The sequence below is a fragment of the Halictus rubicundus genome, unplaced genomic scaffold, assembly GCF_050948215.1.
Source record: "Halictus rubicundus isolate RS-2024b unplaced genomic scaffold, iyHalRubi1_principal scaffold0215, whole genome shotgun sequence".
NCBI classification, from domain to species: Eukaryota; Metazoa; Arthropoda; class Insecta; order Hymenoptera; family Halictidae; genus Halictus; species Halictus rubicundus.
The window spans coordinates 291,761-318,555 of record NW_027488756.1 but is presented as its reverse complement, the minus strand read 5'-3'; the positions used below and the strand labels follow the sequence as shown (position 1 = coordinate 318,555).

The window sequence follows — 26,795 nt, the reverse complement described above, 5'->3', positions numbered from 1 at the left end:
TATAAGGGTACAACTATGGAAGTTTGGTGGGGATGGATGACACTAGCACTTAGAGATAGGGAATGACGTGGAGGTCGGAATTTTCGCAGGGTTGGACTTTAATCTGAAATCTCAGTACCAGTGAGTAATTTGCCTTAGTCTAGTAGATGAGAAAGCCCGTGAGTTCTGACTCATCTATTTGTCTGACTTATCTATAGAGAATAGATAAGTCTGGTAGTCTCGCATAACAACGCGATTCTGGCATCACGACTGAACAAGTGTGATCGAGCTCGATGAATGCGGTAGTGTTTGTACGTGTCGTACTGTTATGCCGCAGGAAGGGGTAGATGAAGAGTATCCTCGAATAAACTCCAAACTCTTCCAGCACAACTTAGGTTTATTTGGGAATAGGTCGCCAAGCAAGAATACAAGCGATTTTGTACACGACGAATAACTTTGTAACAAACGAGTCGACTGACGGGCTACTTGTAACTTCTTCTCTGTCTGTCTCTCTCTCTCTCTCTCTCCGCGCCCTTTCGCAGGGCCTTATATAAGAGTACAACTATGGAAGTTTGGTGGGGATGGATGACACTAGCCCTTAGAGATAGGGAATGACGTGGAGGTCGGAGTTTTCGCAGGGTTGGACTTTAACATGAAATCTCTGTACCGGTGAGTAATTTTGCCTTAGTCTAGTAGATGAGAAAGCCCGTGAGTTCTGACTCATCTATTTGTCTGACTTATCTATAGAGAATAGATAAGTCCGGTAGTCTCGCATAACATCCCCTTCCTTATTTTAAAAGAATATACCTTGGTAAGGTATGTTCTTTTTACAAGATTGGTTTGAGTACGGTTTTACGCTTTGACGGTTTTACATAAATTGGTACGGGTTCGTCGCTAACTTCCTCGACAGTGAATGCTTGGTCATTTTGAGGTTTTGATGTGAACCTGACAGAATACTGAGGTGACGGTGTCGTTACATTTTCGTTATAAACGTGGGTACCTCCTGTATTGAAACAGTTTACATACTGATTGCAAGGTTTGAAGCATAAACTTATGAGTTTCCAGACTTTTAATTTGCATAATACATATAATAGAGCTAGTAGGATTAAACTAACGGTGATAATTTTAAGTGTGGTCCAGATGGTTTCGGTTATACCTAAAGATATGTGATGAATTAAAATATCTTCTTCTTCTTTACACGTTTAGAGTAAAGTTGTATCCAGATGGGATTTAGAATTTTGATGATGGATATTTGATATTTCCTACTTTCTGGGAATATATGAATTGCTTGCGCTATACATTGGTCTTGAAATGATGAAGTGAGAACTGGAGTCGTTCTTTCACAAATTCGGATTTTCTCGAAGATTTTACATTTGTGAATATCCATAGACTCGACAGGGCTGTAGTATTTAGTTGTGCTGTCTAGTAGTATATATCGAACAGTTATGCTAACTACATACATTAGTTTGTCCCGAATAAGGGGGATTGGTACTAGTTGATAAAGGTTATATTGTTCTGGTTCAAGAATTGGAATTTTCATTTCAAAGCAAAGTTGTGTATCATGTAAGACAAAAGTATTAACTTCGATGACTCGTTGATATAGGAAGGCTGATTCTTTCGTGGCAGGAAATAGCGTCCTTTCAGCTCCAAATTTGGATTCAATGCTTTTTAGAATTGTTACTAAGTCTACTGAATTTAGCAATGTGGGGTCCAATTTTCCTTGGATTCCATTGTTGATTAAACTTCTGAGTTTGTGTGTTAATTCCCCGTATTCAGTTACAAGTTCAGATAATAAAGTTGCTGTACTGAGTTGAATTTGTCGCTGTTCTATCTTATCTGTAACCTGATAGATTGCTTCAGTGGTTACATTTATGAATGATTGAATTCTATCACGATAATTGGAAAAGTCTTTAACAATGCCTTTTACAATGGTTGTTTCTTTATCTAGGTGTACGGCTAAACTTTTACTATCTGTATAAAGTTTATCAAGTTCCGAATCGTAATATTCGGCGTCCTTTTGACTAAGGGTTCCGAATAATACATTGGCTAAATCTCCAATGGGATTCAACCAACCACGTTTTACATGTTTACTTCTATTAGGTAAAGTTATGCCTATACTGTATAACATACGCCATTTTTCGTTAATATCGCGGTTAAAACGTTCGTGTAGGAGACGATAAGTTTGATTAATTACCGGATTTCTACTAAGTGCATCAGCGTTAGAATTCAAACATCCCTTTTTGTATTGAATCTCGTAATCATACTCTTCTAAAATGATCCTCCATCGCGTCTGCATGGCAGTTGGGTTTTTCATGTTATTTAGCCATTTCAGTGGCTGATGATCAGTAATTATAACGAACTTTCGACCATATGAGTAGGGGCGGAAGTGCTTTACACTCCAAACCATGGCAAGCATTTCGCGATCCGTGGTTGAATATTTTTGCTCAGCTTCGTTTAGGGTCCGACTTGCAAAGCTGATTGGTTTTTCTTTTCCGCTCTCATCTTTTTGTGCCAGTACCGCTCCTAAAGCTTCACCGGATGCATCAGTAGATAAAATGAATTGTCTTTTAAAATCTGGGTACATGAGTACACGATCTCCGCAAAGTTCTGTCTTCAGATGTTGAAAAGATTCCTCTTGTTGTTGCTTCCACTCGAAGTTCCTGTCCTTTCTCAGAAGCGTATTCATTGGTTTAGCTAACTGCGAGAAATTTGGGATAAATCTCCGGTAATATCCTGCCAATCCTTGGAACTGCTTGACATATATAGGGGCTTCATCTGTGACAGGTATGCTATGCTCGGTCAGTTTTGTCATAGGCAGTGCGTCGCCTGGCAAAGCAAGGATGTCCTCAAACTCTCGCGATACCTTCCTGACTAATTCAATAGCTTTCGGATCTGTCAAATGGGCTACCCGTGTATTTTCGTCTAATAATTTTAAACGTTTTTCTCGACCCTCAATCGAGTCCTTACTAAAATGTAGGATCCTATGCAAAGTACCTGTTAGTTCTATCGTCCTATGCTTGGTATCTATCTTGGCTTCCTCCCCCTCAAGGAACGGCATGCCGAGTAACCCGTCTTCTTCTATAGGAAAACTATCTGGTACTATTGCTAAAATATGTTCACGATTTCCTACTGTAAGTTTAGCTTCTCTGGTTGAGACGACTTCTCTATCATCAATTCCATAAAAACGATTGATTCGCGCTCGTGTAGGTAAAACAACTGCTGCTGCTGCTTTTATTAAATTTATTCTCGCTCCTGTGTCTAGGAGGAATACTCGACTTGACCTGCTTTGTCCCATTCGGAGAGCAATTGTAATGTTTCCTCGATTTGTAATTCCTCGGTCAGATCCCGTGGGTTTGTTGACTGTATAAACCTGTCTTGATTCTTTCGTTCTCCTGAGCAAAACGCGTTGTTCGTCCGTTGACCGAAAGGAGCTGTCACTTTCATCATCTCTGATTCTAACGTTTACAGGTTCTAGTGGTACTGAAGTTTCCCCATGTCGTAGTTCGTCGATTTCTTTCCGTTGCTCTTCGCAGAGAGTCATTAATTTAAGACATTTTCTCAGTAGTTCAGCCATTTGTTGTTCAAGGCTGCTTCTAACAGGGCTCGCGGGTCGACTCATTTTCTCGAGAGTTTTATGAATAAAACTATGTAACGACTCGCTGCTATCACTTTCGGTGTGAATTTCTGATTTCGGGTTCCAATATGTGTGAAAAGGCATTCACTTACCCGAATAGAATTTTCATAATCGTCTTATATCCTTCCAGATTTCGTCTTGTCGCCTTGTTGACCTCGGTCTTCTTGCTGAATTGCGGCCTATCCCACCGCTGCCACCAAAAATTAGTCCTCTGTTATGCCGCAGGAAGGGGTAGATGAAGAGTGTTCGAAATCACTGCAGGCGTTACCGAGAATCTCGGTAACGCAAACATCATTTCTTGTGCCATAGTTTTTGCGACCTAATCCGCAGGCGAGCGGCCTCGGTGCGACCGTGTCTCGGCGTTGACAATAGCCAGCTGATCGAGCACGGCGCCGAGACCGGGTGAACGCACTCAGACGTAAACTTTGTGTTTACTTCTAAACGTTTACTTGTCGCGTGAGCCACCGTTCCCATAATCCAAAATATCAAATCCGTCACCCACCGTCCTTGTTTCCTGTGCAGTAGCGGCCGTTAGGGCATTGCCCTCGTGCGCTAGCTAACGTTCGACACTGCCAAATCCTTTGTCATTTTCAAAAACCCCACTCCTTATTCCTTCCGACGCCGGTGGCCACGCATAGTATAAATAACCCGCGATAACCGCGAAACGAGGTCTTTAGACACGCTCGATCGCTCGATCACAGTCTCGCTTTACTTTCGTTTATTCGTGCGCTCCACGACACTTCACTCTCCCAAATCGTGCGCTTCACGATTTGCGCGTTACATCTCCGACTACTATCTATTCTCCGCTTTCGTGTACCTCTGCACTTCACCGCTATCTTGTATTCTTTCCGCTTTATTCTTAATACATTATTTATTATTTCATACAGTCCACTATTATTCTCTACCTGTCTCTATCGCAACCTATACCTCTTTCCTTTCGCTATAGTTCCAAACAAAGAGTATCCTCGAATAAACTCCAAACTCTTCCAGCACAACTTAGGTTTATTTGGGAATAGGTCGCCAAGCAAGAATACAAGCGATTTTGTACACGACGAATAACTTTGTAACAAACGAGTCGACTGACGGGCTACTTGTAACTTCTTCTCTGTCTGTCTCTCTCTCTCTCTCTCTCCGCGCCCTTTCGCAGGGCCTTATATAAGAGTACAACTATGGAAGTTTGGTGGGGATGGATGACACTAGCCCTTAGAGATAGGGAATGACGTGGAGGTCGGAGTTTTCGCAGGGTTGGACTTCAACATGAAATCTCTGTACCGGTGAGTAATTTTGCCTTAGTCTAGTAGATGAGAAAGCCCGTGAGTTCTGACTCATCTATTTGTCTGACTTATCTATAGAGAATAGATAAGTCCGGTAGTCTCGCATAACAGTACGTTGCGTTCGTCGTTTATTTTCTCATTAGAAACGTGCAAAAAAATAATACAACTACGTTCTGAGTGAATAGTGAAATAGATTGACATCTCGCAAAAAACGATCAACTACATAATTATTGATTAATTAATTCTTAACTCTTTCGAATTTCACAATTAATATTAATTGATATTTTACATGATTCTTTAAAGCTAAAATTTATGTTGTTTAAATGAAATATACATGGAAATATATAGTAAATTTCAATTTAATTTCTTTTTCAAGTTCAGTTACAAAAGATATTCAAAATGAATGCGTATTAATAGTGTTAAAAAATTGTAGAAATGCGAATAATTATACGTATGGAGAAATGTTATTTACGTTCAAGATTTATGAAAATTGTATTTCTATAATTTGGAAACATGGTATCTATATTTATTAATATTGTATTGATAAAGATAATTGTAGATATATAACATAATGACATCAAATTAAAAAATATAATTTGAACATATAGTCATAACTCTGATCATAACATCAGATATGTACATAACTCGTCAATCATTTGTATTTGACCACATTTGATAATTTTTTATGATCTAGTTCCAACATTTATCGTTCGTCAGCGTAGAGGGCGTAAGAAAACCAGTTGTTTACATGTGAGACACGAAACCGCATATGGTGATTGGTCTACTCTTATACCATAAAATTGCCGATTTTATATCGAAGTTTTCAGTTGACCACGTTTATGTTATTATGTTATTTGTGTCTCATCGTGATTATTAATGTGTAATTTTTAAAGATTTTCCAGATTATACAAACATGTTTAAGAAAATTGGATAATTGAATTGTCCAATCATTTGAAGAAAGTGCACATTTCGAATTGAAGTTTCCGAGATACCAGTTTTATAAAAATTCAGTAGTTAGATAATACTGAAACAATTTTTCTTATTTTTTTATAAATTGCATCGTCGTTAAAAAAAAAATCAATTGTTTCGATGCCTCCTGATCGTTTTGTAGGTGTATTATGTAATATTGAACATTTTTATATTGAGGAAAACAGTGTAGAAACTTAAAACTGCAGTATAAAATATTTTATTTGCGTTACATTTCAATATATAACTCTGACTCTCAACAGTTTCGGTTGGTGCAGGCCGTAAAACGTCTCCGGCTGAGAATCTTTTCGTCCGCCATCGAAACCCGCATCGAATGAAAGTTCAAATTTTAGATTTTTCAATATACCTTCATAAAATTGTGACGAGTGAATTGTTAGGGGCTTTTCCTGAAGAAAATGAGTCCAAACTCCTACCGCGACCGGTCAAATGACCGTTTTTAAAATTTCGATTAGAATTTCCTATATACAACGTAGTTGAATCGCCTTTAAACTTCACGACTTTTCCTACAATATGCGTATAATACATTTTTCAATATTTACTTCTTTTTTTATTGTTTATTTTCTGAGAAAAATTTGTAGTCTGTCTTACCTACCACGACCGGTCATTTGACCGGTAGATCGATTTATATCTTTTTGTAATAGTATTCTTTCAAAGACTCAATTCCGAAACTATAAAGTCGTTACAAACGGAAGGTAATGCAGTTGTGGCATGATTTTAGCCGAAAAGTGCTTACAGTCCTCGCTCGCCTATCGGCCTCGCGGTCTTTATTTGCTTGATTGGTATCCGAAGCGGTCCAGAACCTCGGATTTTCTTACACCGTCTTATCTACTATGACTGTAAAATAAATAAAATCATAGCCGAAGGAGATGCCTAGACGTCTTCTCACGAATTCAAATCAGTAAAGTCTCGTGAGCTGGACAGAGAGCATCAAAACGTGAAAGTTACAAGGAGCATATTCGGCAGTCTTTTACTATTTTGTATTTTTATTCTATTATTATTCTACTTTTATTTTCTATTGTATTACGCGTTATAAGTGTCATTTTCAAAAAAGTGAACAAACCAACAATACTTCGTAGCAAGTTTCACATTTTATCTTTTGTTCATTTTTTTATCCATCTTGATTTACATTTTTATATTTTAGTTTTTATTTTATCCCTTGAATATTCATTCCCAAAATGTAAAGACGTTCGAAATTTTTGATATTGCAAATGACAATACGGAAAATTATGATCTATTTGAGAACGACTCGAACACCGATGAGGACGAAGGGAATGTTTCGAACGTACGTAGAGGACGAAAGAGAAGGAGATTTTTAGTTACTTCCGATAGCGAGAATGAGGAAGAGGTAATCGAAACTGCTATAGACGGAACTGTTTGGCAAGAAGTAAAAGAAGGGTCTAATCCTGGAAGAGCACCTATTCATAATATGTTTAGGGGAACATCAGGCCCAACAGGGTATAGTAAACGAAATATTATGCGGTGAAAACGAATAAAATATACATTATATACTCCTAAATAAAAGAAACTATATTTTTATACTGTCAAATTGGCTATTATCTTCATTCTATATTAAAAAATATAAGTTGTGCTACAGACCGGTCATTTGACCGGTCGCGGTAGAAATAGGTATACGCGAAGTTTCGGTAGGAATAGTGTTAATGCGAATAGTATTTTTAATACGAATAAGTTGTAGAGCTTATCCAGATGAAAATGAGTCCAAACACGACATCATTTGGATTATCTTCAACAAGATTTTAATTTTTATCGTAACATTACGTATCAATAAAATTGTTCGATTACACTCGAGTTTGGACTCATTTTCATCAGGAAAAGCCCCTCAATTCACTCGCCGCAATTTTATGGAGGTATATTGAAAAATCTAAAAGTTTGAACTTTCATTCGTGCGCGATTCTCCATCTGCTTACATTGTATACCGTTTGTCAGTCGCTGGGTCTTTGAAGATCGGCGTTCGTCGGACCTCGTCGCCGCTTATTCGAGCTGGCAAAAGTTATTCGAAGATTTATCCGAAGCCTTTGAATAAAAGATACAGATAAAAGATGAAAATTTATTCCAAGTTCGAATAAATCCGCTTCGAATAAAAAAAATTCTCTCTATTCGTCCGATAAATTCTCGTCTAATAAAATTATTTATTCGACAGAGATACTTTTTTTATTCGAACTTTCGAATAACGAATAAAGATAAAATATCTTTGATTCGAATCCTTATTTAAATAATTTGTTATCTAAATAGTGCCCAACTCTGTCTGGAATGCAGTGCAAGGGACACTCTTGTCCGTGTCGGTTTGCACTATCGACTCTGACGTTAACAGAACCGAAGAAATAAAAAGAAATACGCGGATACTACGACCGCTGCTGCTCTGGTGGACTACGACTCTACGGTTGCTCGGAGGAATACTTGTTTATTTGAGGCTAGTTGGTTGACTGGTCTTGTCGTCTCTTCACTCCTTGCAGCTAATCTCGGTGTGGGTGGGGTCTAAGAATCTCTGTCTTCTAATTTGTTCGTGATTGGTCAATCATTGTCATTGATCTTCGTTGGCGCCTACCATTGCCAAAGGGAGGGTAACCTTGTGCCGAGGTGGACGCGCGGTACCCTCACTCGATGGGTCCGGAAAGGCGTTATAAACCTGCGCCCGGTAAAGTGTTGTAAATTTTGTCCCGGGCCGCTACCATAAATGCTAGTGCATTACAAACATGATAAACTGGAGGTAGGCCGAAGTCTGCCACCCAGATGTTTGGTTATATTGAAATATTTGTTTTGTCTTGTGACGGAACAATACCAAAGTAAAATTTAAACTGAAAAAATTAAAAAGAATCGGGTTTAATGGTATATACTGAAATATATTTTGTATTTTTAAATCATTCTTTTTGTTTTTTAAATTTAATTACCCTTAAAAAATGTTCAAAACTAGTTATTATAAATATTGTTGTTCAATCTTTTATCAATCCCAAATAATTAAATTTATTAGAATATATATGCTGCGAATGAAAAGCAATATCAGAAGTACATTGAATAAGTAGCTATTAAATAGTCAAATGAAATTAATGATATCAACGTCGTATTTTATTTAATTAAATTTAAACTACATTCTTACTTTTGGCTAATATTGAACTAATTTAATTTTTTATAATTATGTTATTACACTGTTGTAGTTGTAATTGCACAGGGAAGACGACTGATGTAGTAGAAAGAACAAGAAAAAAGTGTTTAACGAAAAAAAAATCGTTCCATGCGGGATTCGATCCGGGACCAAAATATTCTCAGCCGGAGACGTTACGTTATTATTATTATTACATTACGTCTCCTTCGATGCACTCGCGTGTCAGCCGTAATGGAATTAAGAGGAAACAACATTCTTTTGTTTCATTCATCATATGAATCCTCGACATGAGATTTAAAATTATATCAGCAACAGCGCCATTGTAGAATATCGGTTCCACAATATTAGTTCTGGATGATACGGTAGGATGTGACACGGAATAGTACGGGGGCTCTAGAGCCCCCCGAGCGTGAGACAGAATAATACATTGGGTGATTGGTCTACTCCTATACCTCGTCTGTGGTATGGTATTACCTACAGATGTGTAGCTGACTGATGAATACGAGATGGAAACACCGGCGTGTTGGATAACGAATAAGAAAGGAACTGAAAAGGGAATCTTTCAATTTTATTAAATGTTGGATATTTATAGGGAGGAGGGTCCTAAGTGGACATGTTTTTTTTTACCCGGAGTATGGAACGATCAGGTGTCAGACGTTATAACAGAATAAAAATTGTAATTGTTACATTACATTTATTTCAGTATCACTGTCAAAAAGTCTACGTGCATTTGCATAAGAGTATGATCCTAATAATGATAATGTATGATTAGATTAGGTCCGGATACGATGTTTTGCGAATGTTATAACTTAAAAATACTTTACCACTATTATTCATGCACACACCTCGGTCTCTCTTTTTTTATTATGAAATAAATGTTTACAACAGAGTCAATAAATTCATGTGTGAAGCTAAATTAAACCAAAAATGAAATGATTCAAAATTTCAAAGGTCTAAAAAGAACTACGATTCATAAGTGTCTATATATAGACTAGAGTTTTATTTGATCCTTGCTTTGTCATTGGGCGATACAACCACATACATTGCAACGCGCGCGCCAGTCTTTGACTGCTCTGTCCTCGTTACAGCATTCGAACGCGCCTCCGGAAATTATTCGAAGTCAAATAAACCGCCGAAAAAGACAGATGAAAATGGACATGTGGCAGCCTGGGCATCGCGCAGCGGCAAGCACGCCGACGAACCGCCAACATACATTGTATACGCGGCGGCGCGGCGACGGTCCACGGGAAGCTGCAGAGAAAGAAGCGAAGATCGGTTCCGAAGGCGGTCGAAGGAATGCCATCGAACATTCGCTCGCAAGCGTCGGCCAGTATTCACTTCAGAGCAGCCATTCGTGTCAGTGCCGTGTGTTGTAAGTACGTATTATGGCGATTAGGTTTGGAGTATACATTTTGATAAGTTTTCCCGAAAACAGGCCATTTGTCCGCACAGTACGGCGGTCTCTTTATTTTCCGAGATATTTGCAAAAACTGTCTATTTTGATGTAAACTTCTGCCTATTTTGAATGACCGAATTTGTTCTTTAGGGCGCGGGAGGGTTCTTTGGTTAAAATGTACAAGGAGATTTTTATTATCCACCCTATGAAATTATCGAGTCGATGTTCTCCCATTTTGCAATCAAATTCACAGAAGTTATTTATTCATGATCACTATAAGTTGTTTCTATATATGTATTCATTGAGTGATACATGTTATTATTTATTTCCAGTGTTTTCAAATGGGTGAGGTTGGCCAACGGATACAATGCTGGTTCGGTCTTTACCTCACGCACTGGTTCCTCGGTCACCCCAGGGTCTCATGTTTCCTTTTCAACGGTTAAGAAGTAATTTTGCAGGTATTTCCTCATTATTTCTTTATCAATGTTTTAATTTGAATAGATTTTGTTTTCTTGAATTTGGAATTTATAGGATACGGGTCTTAGGGATTGCTATTCCCTTATAACTTCTGCGAAATATATTCTTTAGGTTCCATGAGTTTTAGCGCCTTATATATATATATACATTAATATATGAAGGGAGGTATGAAATTATCGAGTCGAAGTGGTCAATGTTTTTTCACTTTGCAATCATATTCACAGAAGTTATTTATACATGATCACTATAAGTTGTTTCTATATATCTATTCATTGAGTTTATAAACGTTGAATGAAGTGCACAAGTGGATGTATTTCAGGTAGAGACAATTTCTAATCGCACCGCAAACGATCCCTTCATTTATTCTCAGGTTGTCCCTATAATTTATTTTCCTTACCGCGTGTAGTAGCTTAAAAACTTTACCTTCTGCCGTTGAATACATGTTATTATTTATTTTCAGTGTTTTCAAGTGTGAGGCCGGCCATTGGATGCAATGTGGGTTCGCTGTTCACCTCACTGACTGGTTCCTCGGTCACCCCAGGGCCTCGTGTTTTGTTTTCAACAGTTAAGAAGAAATTTCACAGGTATTTTCTCATTATTTCTTTATTAATGTTTTAATTTGAATAGATCTTGTTACCTTGAATTTGGAATTTATAGGATATGGGTCTTAGGGATTGCTATTCCCTTGTAACTTCTGCGAAATATATTCTTTACGTTCCTTGAGTTTTCTCGCTTTATATACATACACTAACCAGCAAAACTGAGTCTACACTATTTGAGCCAACATAACTTTTTAAAAATCTGATCAAATGACTTGAATTTTATTGAGAAGTTGGAAGGTTTAGTTTGTTAGACGAGGTGTAAAAAATTTTTGAAAAAAGTTTGAATTGGTCGGAATCGCAAAAGAAATAGTAACAGTTGGTTTTTTTAGCTTTTTTATCTGAGCCTGTATTGAAAATTTAAAAAATGTGTTTGATTCGCTTGAGTAAATTACATCCATGCTGAAAATTTCACCGATATTGGTTAATTCGTTTACGAGTTATAAACGCTTAAAAGTGGAAAAATTGCCGTTTTTCATGATTTTCGACTTAAAACCACACTTTTAATCGTTTATAACTCGTAATCGAATTAACCAATATCTGTGAAATTTTAAGCGTAGATATAATTTATTCGAGCAAATCAAATACATTCCTTAAATTTTCAATACAGGCTCTGATAAAAAAGCTGAAAAAACCAACTTTTACTATTTCTTTTGCGATTCCGACCAATTAAAATTTTTTTCAAAAATTTTGTACACCTCGTCTAATATATATATCAATTATTGATTCCCCTCGGGGTTACAATTTTAATTACATCTCCCTCTTACCCCAATCTTAACCTTAAACTTATCCTAACTTACCCTAACTTAATTAAACGTGTCCTAAAAACACGCCATAGAGAGAGAGAACGATCTTTCACTAATATCCGCCGCGTTATTATTTTTCCCTGTCCCACACATACATGCTTCTCTGCTCTCTCCCCTCCCTGCACCTCACCCATCCTTCCCATGCCTCCTGGACCTCCTCTTTCGGCTGCTCTCTCTTTCACTCCATTCCTATGCATTCTCTCCATTTACTTCATCTCCCATATCTCTCCATTCCTGCTCTTCCTCCATTCATCCACCTTCCTCATCCATTCCTCTCCTCCTTCATCCCCTAATACTTCCCCACCATCCCCTGCCAACCACTCCCCTCAACCCTCCCTTACACATTTCCCACACATGTTCCCACGTTTCCTCCTCTCACCCACAGACCTTACATACTTTCTTCTCCTCCTCCAACCAATACTTTCCACCTCTCATCTCGTTTCCCAACCTGTACCTGGCCACCCTTTGCCACCTGCTCTCTCCCCAGCCTTTCTTCAGATACCCCGGTATCCGCTCTCCCTTCACCCTCCCGTACCACATGTTGTACCTTGCGCTTCCTATCTTTTCCCATCTCTCCCCTGTTGCTTCTTCTTTTCCCCTTTCACTATCTCCTCACTCACTGCCTCTATCCTCTCCTCCATCATCTCCTCCGCCTCCTCCGCTGTCCAGCCCCTCTCTTCCCAAAAACGCCGTCACTCCTTCACCCACCCTACTACCTCCCCTCCCCTTCTGCCCCTTCCTCTTCCCTGCTCCCAGCACAACCTAGCTAGCTCCCCCCCTTTTTCCACCCTCAACTTCTTCTGGTACCCCCATGCCCTCAACCCCGCCCTCCCTCTCAACAACTCCCTCTGCAGCTGTGACCGCACCATATACCGCGGTGCGTACCTCTCTACTCCTAGGACCCACCTCAGAAACCTCTCCTGCAACCTTTCCACCTCTTCCCATTCCTTCCTACACCTCGTCTAATAAACTAATCCTTCTAACTTCTCAATAAAATTCAAGTCATTTGATCTAATTTTTAAAAAGTTATGTTGCTTCAAATAGTGTAGACTCAGTTTTGCTGGTTATTGTACATTAATATATACATTAATAACCAAATTACGAGAAGTGCCCGAAGACAGACCATTTGTCCGCACTGTACGGAGGTCTCTTTATTTTCTGAGATATTTGCAAAAAACTGTCAGAGTCTCCATTGCGAATTCTGCCTATTTTCAATGACCGAATTTGTTCTTTAGGATGGAGGAGAGTTCTTTCATTAAAATCTATGTTATGTCGTGCAGTTTCTCGCAATTGTAGGAGAGGTTCTGCGTGTTATTTTGTCGAATTAATGACCCGACACCTTCCTTTGCAATAACAACTTTGGTTTATTAGAACAATGACTATATACAGTTTACATTCGGACTGGTGATTATTCGGTTTCCTTTGAGAACATGTTTGTATCTAATTTCTGCTCTGGGGTCAGCTCGCTCTTCACCTCGGTGGTGACTTTGGAGAAGAGTGGGAGATGGTCCCATTTTTGGGGGAAAGAAATCTCACTTGCTGATTGACTTGAGGGAGGAGTCATTTGTATGCAACCCCTGTTGGTGGTGGAGGAAGTCCCCACCCCAAGTCAAACGCGTAGAGAAAGTGCCTAGACCAGCACGTGACGATTGCCAGACCCCAGAGCAGCGTGACGAAAAAAAGGGCCCAAGTGGCCAGCACGTGCCTATGGTTTATTACCCCCTTGTCCCATGAGGGCGAGGACCATCGAGTTTGGGAACAATGCTTCCTTGGAAAAGCTAGATTTTCCAAGGACTTGGCAGAAGAGTCACTTTGTTCCAGTCATCTGGCAACTATGTTTATTAGGGGTCCCCAAACTGATGGCCCAAGGGGTCTGCCTTAGGGTCTCTAACCCTCACGCACTACGCGGATGCCTAACCCGTGACGATTAGGCCTTAACTGGTAACGTGTATATAAAAAATGCTTAGGCCTTCTCGAGACCCTTGTAAAAGTATCCCGAGGTCTAATGGTCTTTCCTCGGAAATGGCTGTGTGTCATAACAATCTACAAGGGAATTTTTATTATCCACCCTATGAAATTATTGAGTCGAAGTGGTCAATGTTTTTTCACTTTGCAATCAAATTCACAGAAGAAATTTATTCATGATATACTATTGTATATGTATCCATTGAGTTCATCAACGTTGAATGAAGTCTTCACAAGTGCAAGTATTTCAGGTAGAGACAATTTCTAATTGCACCGCAAACGATCCCTTCATTTATTCTCAAGTTGTCCCTACAATTTATTTTCCTTACCGCGTGTAGTAGCTTGGAAACTTCACCTTCTGCCGTTGGATACATGTTATTATTTATTTCCAGTGTTTTCAAATGGGTGAGGTTGGCCAACGGATGCAATGCTGGTTCGCTCTTTACCTCACGCACTGGTTCCTCGGTCACCCCAGGGCCTCATGTTTCGTTTTCAACGGTTAAGAAGTAATTTTGCAGGTATTTCCTCATTATTTCTTTATCAATGTTTTAATTTGAATAGATTTTGTTTTCTTGAATTTGGAATTTATAGGATACGGGTCTTAGGGATTGCTATTCCCTTATAACTTCTGCGAAATATATTCTTTACGTTCTATGAGTTTTAGCGCCTTATATATATATACATTAATATATGAAGGGAGGTATGAAACTATTGAGTCGAAGTGGTCAATGTTTTTTCACTTTGCAATCAAATTCACAGAAGTTATTTATTCATGATCACTATAAGTTGTTTCTATATATGTATTCATTGAGTGATACATGTTATTATTTATTTCCAGTGTTTTCAAATGGGTGAGGTTCGCCAACGGATGCAGTGCTGGTTCGCTCTTTACCTCACGCACTGGTTCCTCGGTCACCCCAGGGCCTCATGTTTCGTTTTCAACGGTTAAGAAGTAATTTTGCAGGTATTTCCTCATTATTTCTTTATCAATGTTTTAATTTGAATAGATTTTGTTTTCTTGAATTTGGAATTTATAGGATACGGGTCTTAGGGATTGCTATTCCCTTATAACTTCTGCGAAATATATTCTTTACGTTCCTTGAGTTTTAGCGCCTTATATATATATACACACATTAATAACCAAATTACGAGAAGTGCCCAAAAACAGGCCATTAGTCCGCACAGTACTGCGGTATCTTGATTTTCCGAGATATTTGCAAAAAACTGCCTATTTTGATGAAAAATTCTGCCTATTTTGAATGACCGACTTTGTTCTTTAGGGCGGGGGAGGGTTCTTTCGTTAATACCTACAATGCACAACAAACTTTCTTTAATACACCCTGTGAAAGTATCGAGTCGAAGGGGTCAATGTTCTTCCACTTTGCAATCAAATTCACAGAAGTTATTTATTCCTGATCACTATAAGCTGTTTCTATACTATATGTATCGATTGCCAAATGATTCCTTCAAATATCTCGATGCTTTAAATTTGACTGTGATTTCGGACCTGACATGAGTATAGAAATGCCGCGAGTGGAAATACTGGAACATTTCGGCAAGAAAAAAACGTAGATAAAGCGAATATGTACGAAATAGACATAATAAAGGATTTATTTTGTACATATTAAGAAGCAATATTTTATTCACTATATTGTCTTTTAATCTATTTCTTTTTTTTACTAATTATTTCGCCAGTCTTTGAGAATACTCTTTCGGAAGGAACAGATGTTGCCATAACACAAAGATACTCCTTTGCAAGCTTTGATAGTGTTACGTCCCGAGTGGGATGAATTACGATTTTAAGAGGATAGGACGCAGTTTCAAACCTACCTGCATACACCGGCTATGGTTCGGGAAATTGAGGATCGTTTAAATAACTTTGTACCCTTATTTTGAAAACAACAATATTATTGATTTATTCAAAGTGTGGTTCTGAATCAGAGATTACAAATTTGATTTTACAAATATGGTTTATATAGCGCATATACTGGAGTGCTTATAAATAGTTTGATAATAATAATAATAATATTAATATTACCGTGATCACGGGTTCGAATTCGGTTACAATATACTCCGACTGCTGACACTGGTCTTTGAAACGGTTTGTCGCGAAACAACTGAATGAACTATTTTAACTTCAAAAGAGGTTACTGGACTATTGACTATGACTGAATAACTGATTGTTCACGATTGTCTGACCGACTGACTGTTTATAACTGAATTTGAGGAGTTGGTCCCCCTTTTTATGAGATGGACAGTCCTTTGTTTTTCAAAGATGCTGGCACAGGAGTCTCTACCTTGCATCTTTTTATCTTCTTGATGTCTCCTGACTAGTCAGCTGTATGCCGACAGGATCTTTTTACCATGAAGTCGGCGTCTTTTCTTATAATTTGGCATAATTGGACACCTTTCCTGTTTCTTCTCAGGGTGAAAACTGATCTTCATCTGCGTGTCTTGCAGGAAGATAAGTTGGATACGTTTCTCGTGCTACCTTACTGCGTAGAATTTTTAACATATATCTTAATCCTATTTTTACTTCTCCTCGCGCGACATCATCGGATGTCCATAATAATTCATAATAATTCTTCATCTGAGGGTTTATTCGTTGGCGGTCGAACCACCGGACGTGACACCTTTATAAATTTGAGGATTATAAGGACTGCTAATATTCCTGCACTGAAGGATCCAAATGTAATGGGATGAGAAGAAAAAAAATGTGTACATGGTGTGGGTGCGCTTGTCACCATCGGGTGACTACTTCTTGGGCGTAGCCAGTGTGGATCAGGTCATCACTCGTCCACGTTCATTTCGAAGTTCTCTTCGATGCATTCCGTGCACTCCCATGCCTGACGGACCCTTCCTAGTTGCCGACCGCAGTCTTGGCATTTGGAGTAGGTGTGGGCCGGGTTCAGCTGACACACGATGTGCCAGCCCCTTGCTCGTAGTACCAGTGCTCTCTTGGGGTTAGGCGGCCATAACATGTCCGGCATATCCTATTTTGGTGGTACACGTACGATGCTTCTTGCTGTGATGTACACACGCAGTATAAATTTAGAAGATTCCGGTACGTTTCAGGGTAATGGTGTGGTATTACCCCATCTATCGGCCCATAAAATTCCTCCAATACCTCCTCTTCGGGGCGGTAGTCCATACGTCTCCTCCGTACGTCTCGGTCCGGAAAATTCCCGGCGGGCAGTCCATATTTGGAGTAGGTTTGGGCTGGATCTAGCTGACACAAGATGTGCCAGCCTCCTTCTTCACAATACCATTGTTCCCTTCTGATCAGGCGGCCATAACACGCACGACATATCCTATTTCAGTGAGGTATATAGGACGTCTCTTGTCGTGGTGCGACGACACAGTACAGATTCAGGAGGTTCCGGTATGTTTCTGGATAGTGGGTCGGTACTATCCCATCTATAGGCCCGTAGAATTCTTCTAACACCTCTTCCTCTGGGCGATAATTCGGCCTTGGGACAGGCATTGTTGTCTTTCTGAATTGATCCTTTGTCCCGCTATTACCTTCATCGATTTTATATAGTTGGTCTCTGGGATATCAGGGTTTCTGATGTAATTTATCACTGGTTTACCCATACAAGTTGATGTGCTGAGGATTGATAGCAGCTTCTCTGGACTAATTTTCCGATATACATACTCATATATTGAAGGTTCTTTCCAAAACTTTCTAATATTTTGTTGATCAAAGGTCTTTGTCACTGCGCTTTATCCCACCGCTGTCACCAATTTTTGTTATGTCCCAGGTGGGGCGGATTATAATTTTTTGGGGATAAGTCGCAGTTTTGAACCTACCTGCATTCATCGGCTACGATTCGGGAAATTGAGGATTGATTAAATAAGTTGTATCCGTATTTTTAAAAAACAACAAAATTATCGATTTATTCAGAATTAGGTGCTGAATCAGATATTCGAAGTTTGACTTTACTTTACAAGCAGGGATTTTGTATAGCGCATAAGCTAGAGGGCTTACAAGTGTTTCGCTTTATAATAATATTAATTTATCGAGTCGCTGATTCTTGGAGATCGCTCGCAAGTTTGCAGTCGCTGATTTCGGGAGGGCGCTCGCAGGTTGTAGTCGCTGGTTTTCCGCAGTGGCTCGCAGGTCGAAGTTGCTGAACTTTCACGAGCACTTCGCGGGACTTATACGTCGAAACTCGTAGATTTTAAAAAGAACTGTTAATAATTGCACGACGCGTCTAACGTATGGATCTTTTACTAACTGACTGAACTCATTTTGAGGAGTTGATCTTCTCAATGTCTCCTGATTAGTCAGCTGTGTGTTGCCAGGGTTCTTTTACTTATGAAGTCGACGTCTTTTCTTGTAATTCGGCATAATATTCTTCTTGTTTGTTTCCAAGGTGTAAACTGATCTTCGTCTGCGTGTCTTGCAGGAAGATAAGTTGGAGTCTTTTTCCGCGCTACCTAACTGCGTAGAATTGCTAACATATACTTTAATCTTATTTTATTTCCTCTCGCGCGACATCATCGGGTTTTTCTATAATAATTAATACTAATTCTTTATCTAAGCGTTTATTCATTTACGGTCGAACCACCGGACGTGACAACGCATAAATGCACTGTCCTGAAGGAAGTTTGTTTTTGCTAACAATTACATGAGCTAAAACAACTCTAACAAGTCCTTTGCAGAAAAATATAAACGGCTGTTTCGGCCTAATTATAAACTGCTCCTTAGCCCCAGCAACAGTTGTCGAGATCATCCAATATGTATCAGTCGCTCCATAACACCTAACGCTGGGGTTATTTGCTTCTATGTCAGGATGTATCTCATACATACTAGCGCCGACAACATGGGTAGGCCACACATTCACTTCTGTACATTTCAATCCCCAGAGATTATCGGATCCCACTTTTTGGTACTTAGTACCCCATGCATCTTGATTAGGCTCAGTCTGTGTAGGTATCCGCACCAGTTTAGCGTTGTGACGGTGATCTCGCTTCGAATGTGCTTGTGACACGCACCAATCTCTGCTTGATACGCCTAGGAAAGCTTCTCTTAAAGCGCTTGCTTGTTGAAGTGTTTTCCGTAGCGAGCAGTTTCCCCCATTCAGCAAACGTATCCGCCCGGGCTTGGCGTATCAGAGCCACAAGCTCCTCATCCTCCCTGCGCATAAGCTCCACCTCCACCGGGCGGCGGAACGAGCAGGCGATGTGGTATAACTTCCCACGCTCTGCCGCCGCCAAATGGAACGATGGAACCGTTGCGAGGAGGCCCACCACCTTGACGGAGATGGAGCGGTATCCCCGTGTGGCCCGCAAGGGGCTGTTTCAATAAATGAAAACAATAATATTTTACTCTCGAATGGTTTAGGAACGACTAACTGGCAAGTTTCGATAGCCGAATAACCTGATCCAGTGTTTTGCGATGCGACTATCGAGTGTGCCGCGCGGATTTCCACTGTATATCCACCCGAGGTTGTAAGGCTCGGATTCACCGTTGTGAACGCGTCGCGTACCCGTATCGCCGAAAAGTTACCCGCCAATTTAATATTGGGTAACGGGATCCGATTGAAAGTGCTGTGGTTGCGTACGATCGCGAAAGTCTGATAACAACGGAATGACTGCTGCGTTTGCTGTCCGGGGTCCGTTTGCTGGCCATCTCGTTGGTGTCCAACTCTTCCAAGGGATGGACCCGAAAATCCCGAAAGACTCATCCCCATTCGTTGATTGACCTGAGGGGAGGCGCATCATGTCTACTACGCATCATGTAACTCGCATCATGTCATTTTACGTATTCTTAATTTGTTTTTAATATATGTTTTACACCTACTGGAAAAGTAATAAGAATGTAAAGATAGATCGAAATTGTTTATAGCGAATAGTGATTTGTTAAGTTTGCTTATTTTGTTTACTACTATTATAATTTGCTCAAGTCTCTTATTACTAATTTTGCATATACTTCATTTATTATTAATTTCGTTTTAAATTGAATGTTTTTAAAAATAAAATCTTTGTTAAATTTATTAATTATATTGGTAAATGTGGGTGTCCGGTGTAATGATCGAGGCCGTGTTCGGTGGTATACGTCTTTATTGGTCGGTGGACCGTCGACTGCCCTGTATCGACGTTCGCGACCGAGTGTCGATCGCATACCTTTGACTGACCACCTCTCCCTCGCGTCAGTCAATTGTTTAACAGATGGCGACCGTCCCCGGAGCCGATCTTCACGTGTTTCTTTGCGGCTTTCCGAGGACGGTCGCCGCCGCGTTTACAATGTATATTGGCGGTTCGTCGGCGTGCTATTTGCACGGCCGCCACAGTAAATTTAATTTTCTGCAAACAATTTCTGATATATATTTATACATTAATAACCAAATTACGAGAAGTGCCCAAAAACAGGCCATTAGTCCGCACAGTACGGCGGTCTCTTTATTTTCCGAGATATTTGCAAAAAACTATCTATTTCGATGAAAAATTCTGCCTATTTTGAATGACCGAATTTGTTCTTTAGGGCGGGGGGGGGGGGGTGTGTGTGTGTGTGTGTGTGTGTGTGTGTGTGTTCTTTGGTTAAAATCCACAAGGAGATTTTTATTATCCACCCTATGAAATTATCGAGTCGATGTTCTCCCACTTTGCAATCAAATTCACAGAAGTAATTTATTCATGATCACGATAAGTTGTTTCTATATATGTATCCATTGAGTTCATAAACGTTGAATGGTCTTCACAAGTGCAAGTATTTCAGGTAGAGACAATTTTGTAATTGCACCGCAAACGATCCCTTCATTTATTCTCAGGTTGTCCCTACAATTTATTTTCCTTACAGCGTGTAGTAGCTTGAAAACTTCACCTTCTGCCGTTGGATACATGTTATATATATATATACAGGGTGTTAAAAAAAAAACCATTCAATATTTATATGGTATATAGGATACACAGTGCTGAGTGAAAAAGCTATAGTAAACATAGGTCGAAAGGTCAACCGTTTCTGAGATATAAACATTTTTGTTACATTAGACGAATAGACTTGATTCGTTGGACGCGTCGTGAAGTGTTATAGTGATATATACAATTTAGAAGTGTGCGAGAATGTTTTGTTCGACATCGTATCATATTCTCGAACAAAGATTGTGAGTGACTCTGCCGGTGTGCAATAATTCGCAAGAGTCGTGCACTGAATCGTTCGGACGTGTCGGAAATCCATGGGGTCGAGACGAATCAGTGAAGAATTTTGCTCTTCAGTGATTGATCTCGATCCTATGGATTTCCGACCCGTCCCAACGATTGGGTAACCGATTCTTTCGAATTATTGCACACCTGCAATGACTTACAATCTTTGTTCGAGAATCCGATACGATCCCGAAAAAACCGTTCTTGCACACTTCCAAATTCCAAACAACACTATAATACGCGTCAATTTGAATCCGACATTTTCGAGACGGCGCATGAAGTAATTCTTTTTTCTTTTCCAGAATTATGGAACCAAACACCATCAAATTTGAAAAAATGTCCTTAGAACAGGGGCCATCCGCCCCAACGCCACGGGCCTCGCAGATACCGTCGCCCATTGCGGTAAAATTGTTGCCGCCCAACTTTCCGCCCTCCCGCATCCCGAGGCCATTTGAACGTGGGCCCCCGCCCACCTCCACGGCTAGGCTAAATTATGATTCTTATGTAAGTAAATATAGAATAAATGAAGAAATAATAAAATAATAAATAAATGGTGAATAATTAAAAAATTATAAAGCATAATATTATGTTTCAGAATAAATTGGCCAAGCTGATAAAGCGGGCGGAGTACCGCCAGCGGATGCGGGGCTAAAAAAAGAGAGGCTGCTTTCATCACACACAGGCGATAAAATAAACTAAAATAAATAATAATAACTATAAATTAAAATAATAATAAATATAATTCTTATTATATAATTTAAATACAAAGTAATTATAAATTATTTTTATAATGTTGTTAGGCTTCTTTTATTCACTTGTAAGAAAGTACTAGAAAGATAGATAACGCGATATCGTTAACTTAAATAAATGTGGGCGTATTACAAAATACTATGAATCTTTATTCACGACAACTGTACACGACGACAGTCAGAATCAGAATGTCCTGCTGTCCCAAAAATCCTCAGCCGTGAGAACGCCTTCGACAGTATGCCCCCTTGTTTATGACACCCCCAAGCTAAAGGACTTTCCCTTGTGGAAGGGCAACGCGCTGACAAAAACCACATGGCCTGCCTCGACCGTTTGCTTACTTCGATTTTTCTAACACACTTTTCACGCTGTATTCTTGGAATTCACTTTTATTACTTTTTTACACGCGGTTTGCAACCCACACTGCAACTCACACGCTGGTTCGTTTGCTTCTGGTGAAAACTACACGCACGCGTCTCTACGTTCTATCTTTTCTTTCGCTCCTTCACACGTATTTACTCATTCTTTCTCTCTCTTCCTTCGCGCTCATTTGTTCATACTCGCTCTCTTTCTTCACGCTCATTTGTTCATCCTCGCTCTCTTTCTTCATGCTCACTTCACGCGTACTGACACATTCTTTCTCTTTCTCTCTTCACGCTCACTTCACGCCGCTACAATGTTATTTCCAAGAGGCCGCGGCATCAATATTAATCATAATTATTATTATAGATGATTTCTTTTCTTTTCGTTTGTTTGTTTGTTTATTTCGATGTTTTAGTTTGTTTTGTTTGTTTGTTTCTGTTTAATTTTAATTTTACTTTGAATATTCCCCTATCATAAATTATATAATAAATATTCTGTAAGGAAATAAAAATAAATAAATAAAAAATAAATATATATAAAATATAAGTTTGTTTGTTTGTTTATTTTCATGTTTTAGTTTGTCAGTTGTTTCTTTGTTTCTTTTTGTTTGTTCGTTTTTGTTTAACATAAACGTAGGGGACGGAGCCGTTGGCGGAAATCGCCGATTAGGTCAGCGAAAACGCAAAAACGACCAGCGTTTTTGTGGAGCAGGTCGTCCGCGGATGGCCGAAAAACATCAACGCAACGACAGGTGAATGCCCGAGCGAGCGGGTGCGAATGAATGTGAGAGAGTAAGGAAGGTGCGACGACCGCGAGCGATGTAGGTGATCCGATTCGGGTGTATGTATTAAGGACCATCGGGCTATATATGCGAGGTAGGTCGCGGTCGCGGAAGTAGAGAGTCAGAGTTTGACGGAGAGAGAGAGAGAGAGAGAGAGAGAGAGAGAGAGAGATATTAAACTGCACTTTATTGATCGCAGACCGATCACAGGCGGCACGACCAGCCGGTCACTCGCGAGCGATGGAGAGAACGAGGACGTCACGAGGTGCGCACGATCGAGAGAGAGAAAGCGCGATCGAGAATCGCGAGCCGGCGGATGGACGGATATCTTGCGCGTGCAGATTTCTGCCGTCGGAACGCGAAACGCGTGCCACCGCGATACGGAAATCTTTAACGCGGGCGACGGAGATCTTCAACACGCGGCAGAATGCACGTAACGTGGCGCGGAAGATTGTAGAAAATACTGCGAAAGAGCAGTTCGAGATCGCGAGAGTCTCCGAGCGAGAGATTTTGAAATCTGACCTGAGCGAGACGAGCGCGAGCAGCAAACTAGCGCGAGAAATATGACTGAAGACGAACGTTAAGAGCGTTAAGCAGCGTGATGCGAGTGACGAACATTAAGAGAGCGAGAAGGCACACGCAGATGCCTTCAATAACAAGGACCATCGAATGTGGAGCACCGTGATTGGTGCTCCCGAATCGGATAATCCTTGTTTGTCTCGATTTGAAGGATTCGAGCGTTGAAATTCGGCCAATGAGAGACGAAACTGTTGCTACGCGGTGTCGAGCAACGGCGACACGCGTTCTTGCCGCGTGTTGACATACGAGACAAAAACTGTATGATACAGCGGTCGCCAGTTGAGACAATAGCCGCCGAATTCCAACGCTTGAATCCTGAACAAATTGTAACTTACCGAAAGTGCTGTTTCCAAAAATCTTGACCTTGTACTTGGTCCATAAATTGTTACTGGCCTCCATTTTTTTTATTGCGGTCATCAAACGACCCCGTTGCAGTGGTGGCCAGTAACAATTTTCGCCCTCTAACCACTTTGTTAGCACTGCCTCCATGCTGCCATCTTCGATGAACTGAACCACCGTCCACGTTGCAGTTTCCATTGTTTGCTTGCCTAGAATTGAAAAATACAGTCAAAATTTCTGTGGCATGGTTTATAAGAAAACATACTAATTTAAACATTAATTAAAGAGATATATACGGAAATTAAGAGAAGTTATATCAATGTAACAAATATAGCGGAAGAGCATAAGCAAAAGCACGAACGATAACAAATAGTAGCAATAAAAATACTTACTTGTCCGAATATTACAATGACGATGTGGAATTATGTTGTTCTCACTTCACACACTTGCTCCTGCTCCCAGATCGATTCACTCGCAAAATTACTTAAAGTGCCGAATACGTCTCCGGATGGTTCCACGATAAGTAATGAGAAGTCACTCGCGCTCCTAGAAGACACCCTCGCCCATCCCCACTCCGCGGCCAGATCCCTTAAGAACAAGGTATCGTCCACAGTAAAGACCCCTAACTTTCTAAACATGTGTCAACGAAAGCTCCGACTCGGGTGTGAGTACAACCTCAAGTTGCCAGCCATCGCACAGTGGCGAATTCGGCCGAGTTCGTGGCCAAAATTCGTATCTTCAAATCTATGATGAATTATTGAAATAAATGACGACGATATGACTCCCCTAAAGACGTCTTTTTCAAGACGTGGTTTTAACGTCTGAAATAGATACCGAAATAAAACTGACATCTGAAATATAGCTATGTTAGTACTTTTTAATTTGTACTATGTATGTACAATATCTCTTTTTTACACAGAAGAGCATGCGTTTATGTTTTAAAAATTAACACCAACACTAAAAAATATTGTTCACAGAAAGTTCTAGCCCCCGGTAACATGACGGGTTTTATATCTGACTAATCCGGTACTGGCAGACAGAGGGTAACTTTTTCCCGTCAATTTGTGCTGCCTCACCTTATCTGGCGATACTGGCAAGGGATCATATTCAGATGCGAAAATCCCATTTTGATGAGACTTATGGGAGCTTATAGTTCTTTGAAAGAAATTTGACACGTGCTTTTTTATCAGCAACCATACACTCGGGCGTTAAAACCATATTTTTTGGGATATCTCGGAAACCAGACGTCGAAAAAATTTGAATTTTTTTTTAAATTGTGTGTTTTTCAATGGGAAATGTAGTCGCGCAAGAAAATTTTAACAAAAGCTTCTTGTTTAAACAATATATTAAAAATTTGATTTTTCTTCAGTTTCCCTTATTTATTGTTAGTTCATTTTAATGTAAACTTGGGTGTGTGATCTTTGATCCAAAATAGGGGGTACATGTTTCAGGATTTTTTTTTGCCATTTAACAATAATTATGCATAATGGAAGATATTCTTGCGCCTGGCGTGCGTAGGAAGGAATTCTGGCTGGTTTTATCGAAATATAAGCATTTAGTATAAACCTGTATAGTATTTTAAACAATACCACTGGGTTATGTGTCGTTTATTATTTTATTAGTAGCGAAAGAAGGTGGCGCAGGTAGCAGCGTGACGCGGTGCTAATTATAATTACGGCGCGCCGCAAAAAAATCAAATTTTTAATATATTGTTTAAACAACAAACTTTAAAAAAAAAAAGTGTGAAAAACACACAATTTAAAAAAAAATTCAAATTTTTTGGACCTCTGGTTTCCGAGATATCTCCAAAAATATGGTTTTGACCGCCAACTTTGAGGGCTGTTTTCACCCCTTCAAAGTGGATGGTTGCCGATAAAAAAAAAACAAGTGTGAAATATTTTTCAAAGAACTATAAGCTCCCACAAGTTTCATCAAAATCGGATTTTCGCATCTGATTATGTTCCCTTGTGAGTATGAAAGGGACGAGGAGTTCTAGCAATAAATGACGGTCGACGAAGCGAGGTTCTACTGTAATTATTTCTCTTTCTATCGATATTTTACCGACCGTATATGACACCACATTTTAAAAAAGGACATCTTAAACAATATCATATGATGAAGTCTATTGCCAAAACAACCGCTGGTAACCAATGCGTTAACTATTTCTAGCCCATCATCATGTTTTCTATCATCCTACCAATGATTCACAGATTAAATAGGAGTCACGAGTGACCGACGAGGAATAAGTCGTAGCCAGAAGAGAACAAAAACACGAGGGGTCAACCGTATGGCGATCAGACGTATTAAAAACGCCGTAAGCAATTCTCCCCCTAAATTCTCTTCCCTTGGCGCGGTTCTCATCTCTGACGGTCGCAGGGGTGGGAAGAAAGGATGTCACGTATATACAGTTTCGCTGTCAAAGGTACGATACGTAGTATCGGTTAGCGGGTAGCGATATTGTTACCACCGGGATGCTTCTGTTCTCACTGAAGAAAAGGGTGGTATTTGCTGAGAGCACGTGGGTGGTACACACCGCGACATACATTCTGTGTAAGACTCTAGCAAACCGCGCGTGCCTGTGTTGCACGAAAAAATTTGCCCTTTC

General features: G+C 39.8%; 2 protein-coding genes across 2 annotated transcripts; one reads left to right on the top strand and one right to left on the bottom strand.

Annotated features, from left to right (window-relative positions):
* Nucleotides 1-651: 651 nt before the first annotated feature.
* Nucleotides 652-1,520, bottom strand: LOC143364036 (uncharacterized). Its single transcript, XM_076804555.1, has 2 exons — nucleotides 1,246-1,520; nucleotides 652-1,089 (listed from the first exon to the last, which is right to left on the bottom strand). The coding sequence occupies exons 1-2, from the start codon at nucleotides 1,278-1,280 to the stop codon at nucleotides 807-809; spliced, it is 318 nt and encodes a 105-aa protein (XP_076660670.1). The 5' UTR covers nucleotides 1,281-1,520; the 3' UTR covers nucleotides 652-806.
* An 8,656-nt stretch (nucleotides 1,521-10,176) lies between these two features.
* Nucleotides 10,177-14,745, top strand: LOC143364031 (uncharacterized). Its single transcript, XM_076804550.1, has 4 exons — nucleotides 10,177-10,368; nucleotides 10,721-10,846; nucleotides 11,326-11,449; nucleotides 14,628-14,745. The coding sequence occupies exons 2-4, from the start codon at nucleotides 10,756-10,758 to the stop codon at nucleotides 14,743-14,745; spliced, it is 333 nt and encodes a 110-aa protein (XP_076660665.1). The 5' UTR covers nucleotides 10,177-10,368; nucleotides 10,721-10,755.
* Nucleotides 14,746-26,795: the final 12,050 nt, after the last annotated feature.

Excerpts from the sequence above, each read along its gene's own strand:
- LOC143364036 (XM_076804555.1), bottom strand. The coding sequence starts at position 1,280 with ATGTATAGCGCAAGCAATTCATATATTCCCAGAAA. Across the intron at positions 1,090-1,245 it reads AATTCATATATTCCCAGAAA|TTTAATCCTACTAGCTCTAT; the intron begins GTAGGAAATATC and ends TATCACCGTTAG.
- LOC143364031 (XM_076804550.1), top strand. The coding sequence starts at position 10,756 with ATGCTGGTTCGGTCTTTACCTCACGCACTGGTTCCTCGGTCACCCCAG. Across the intron at positions 10,847-11,325 it reads GTTAAGAAGTAATTTTGCAG|TGTTTTCAAGTGTGAGGCCG; the intron begins GTATTTCCTCAT and ends ATTTATTTTCAG. Across the intron at positions 11,450-14,627 it reads GTTAAGAAGAAATTTCACAG|TGTTTTCAAATGGGTGAGGT; the intron begins GTATTTTCTCAT and ends ATTTATTTCCAG.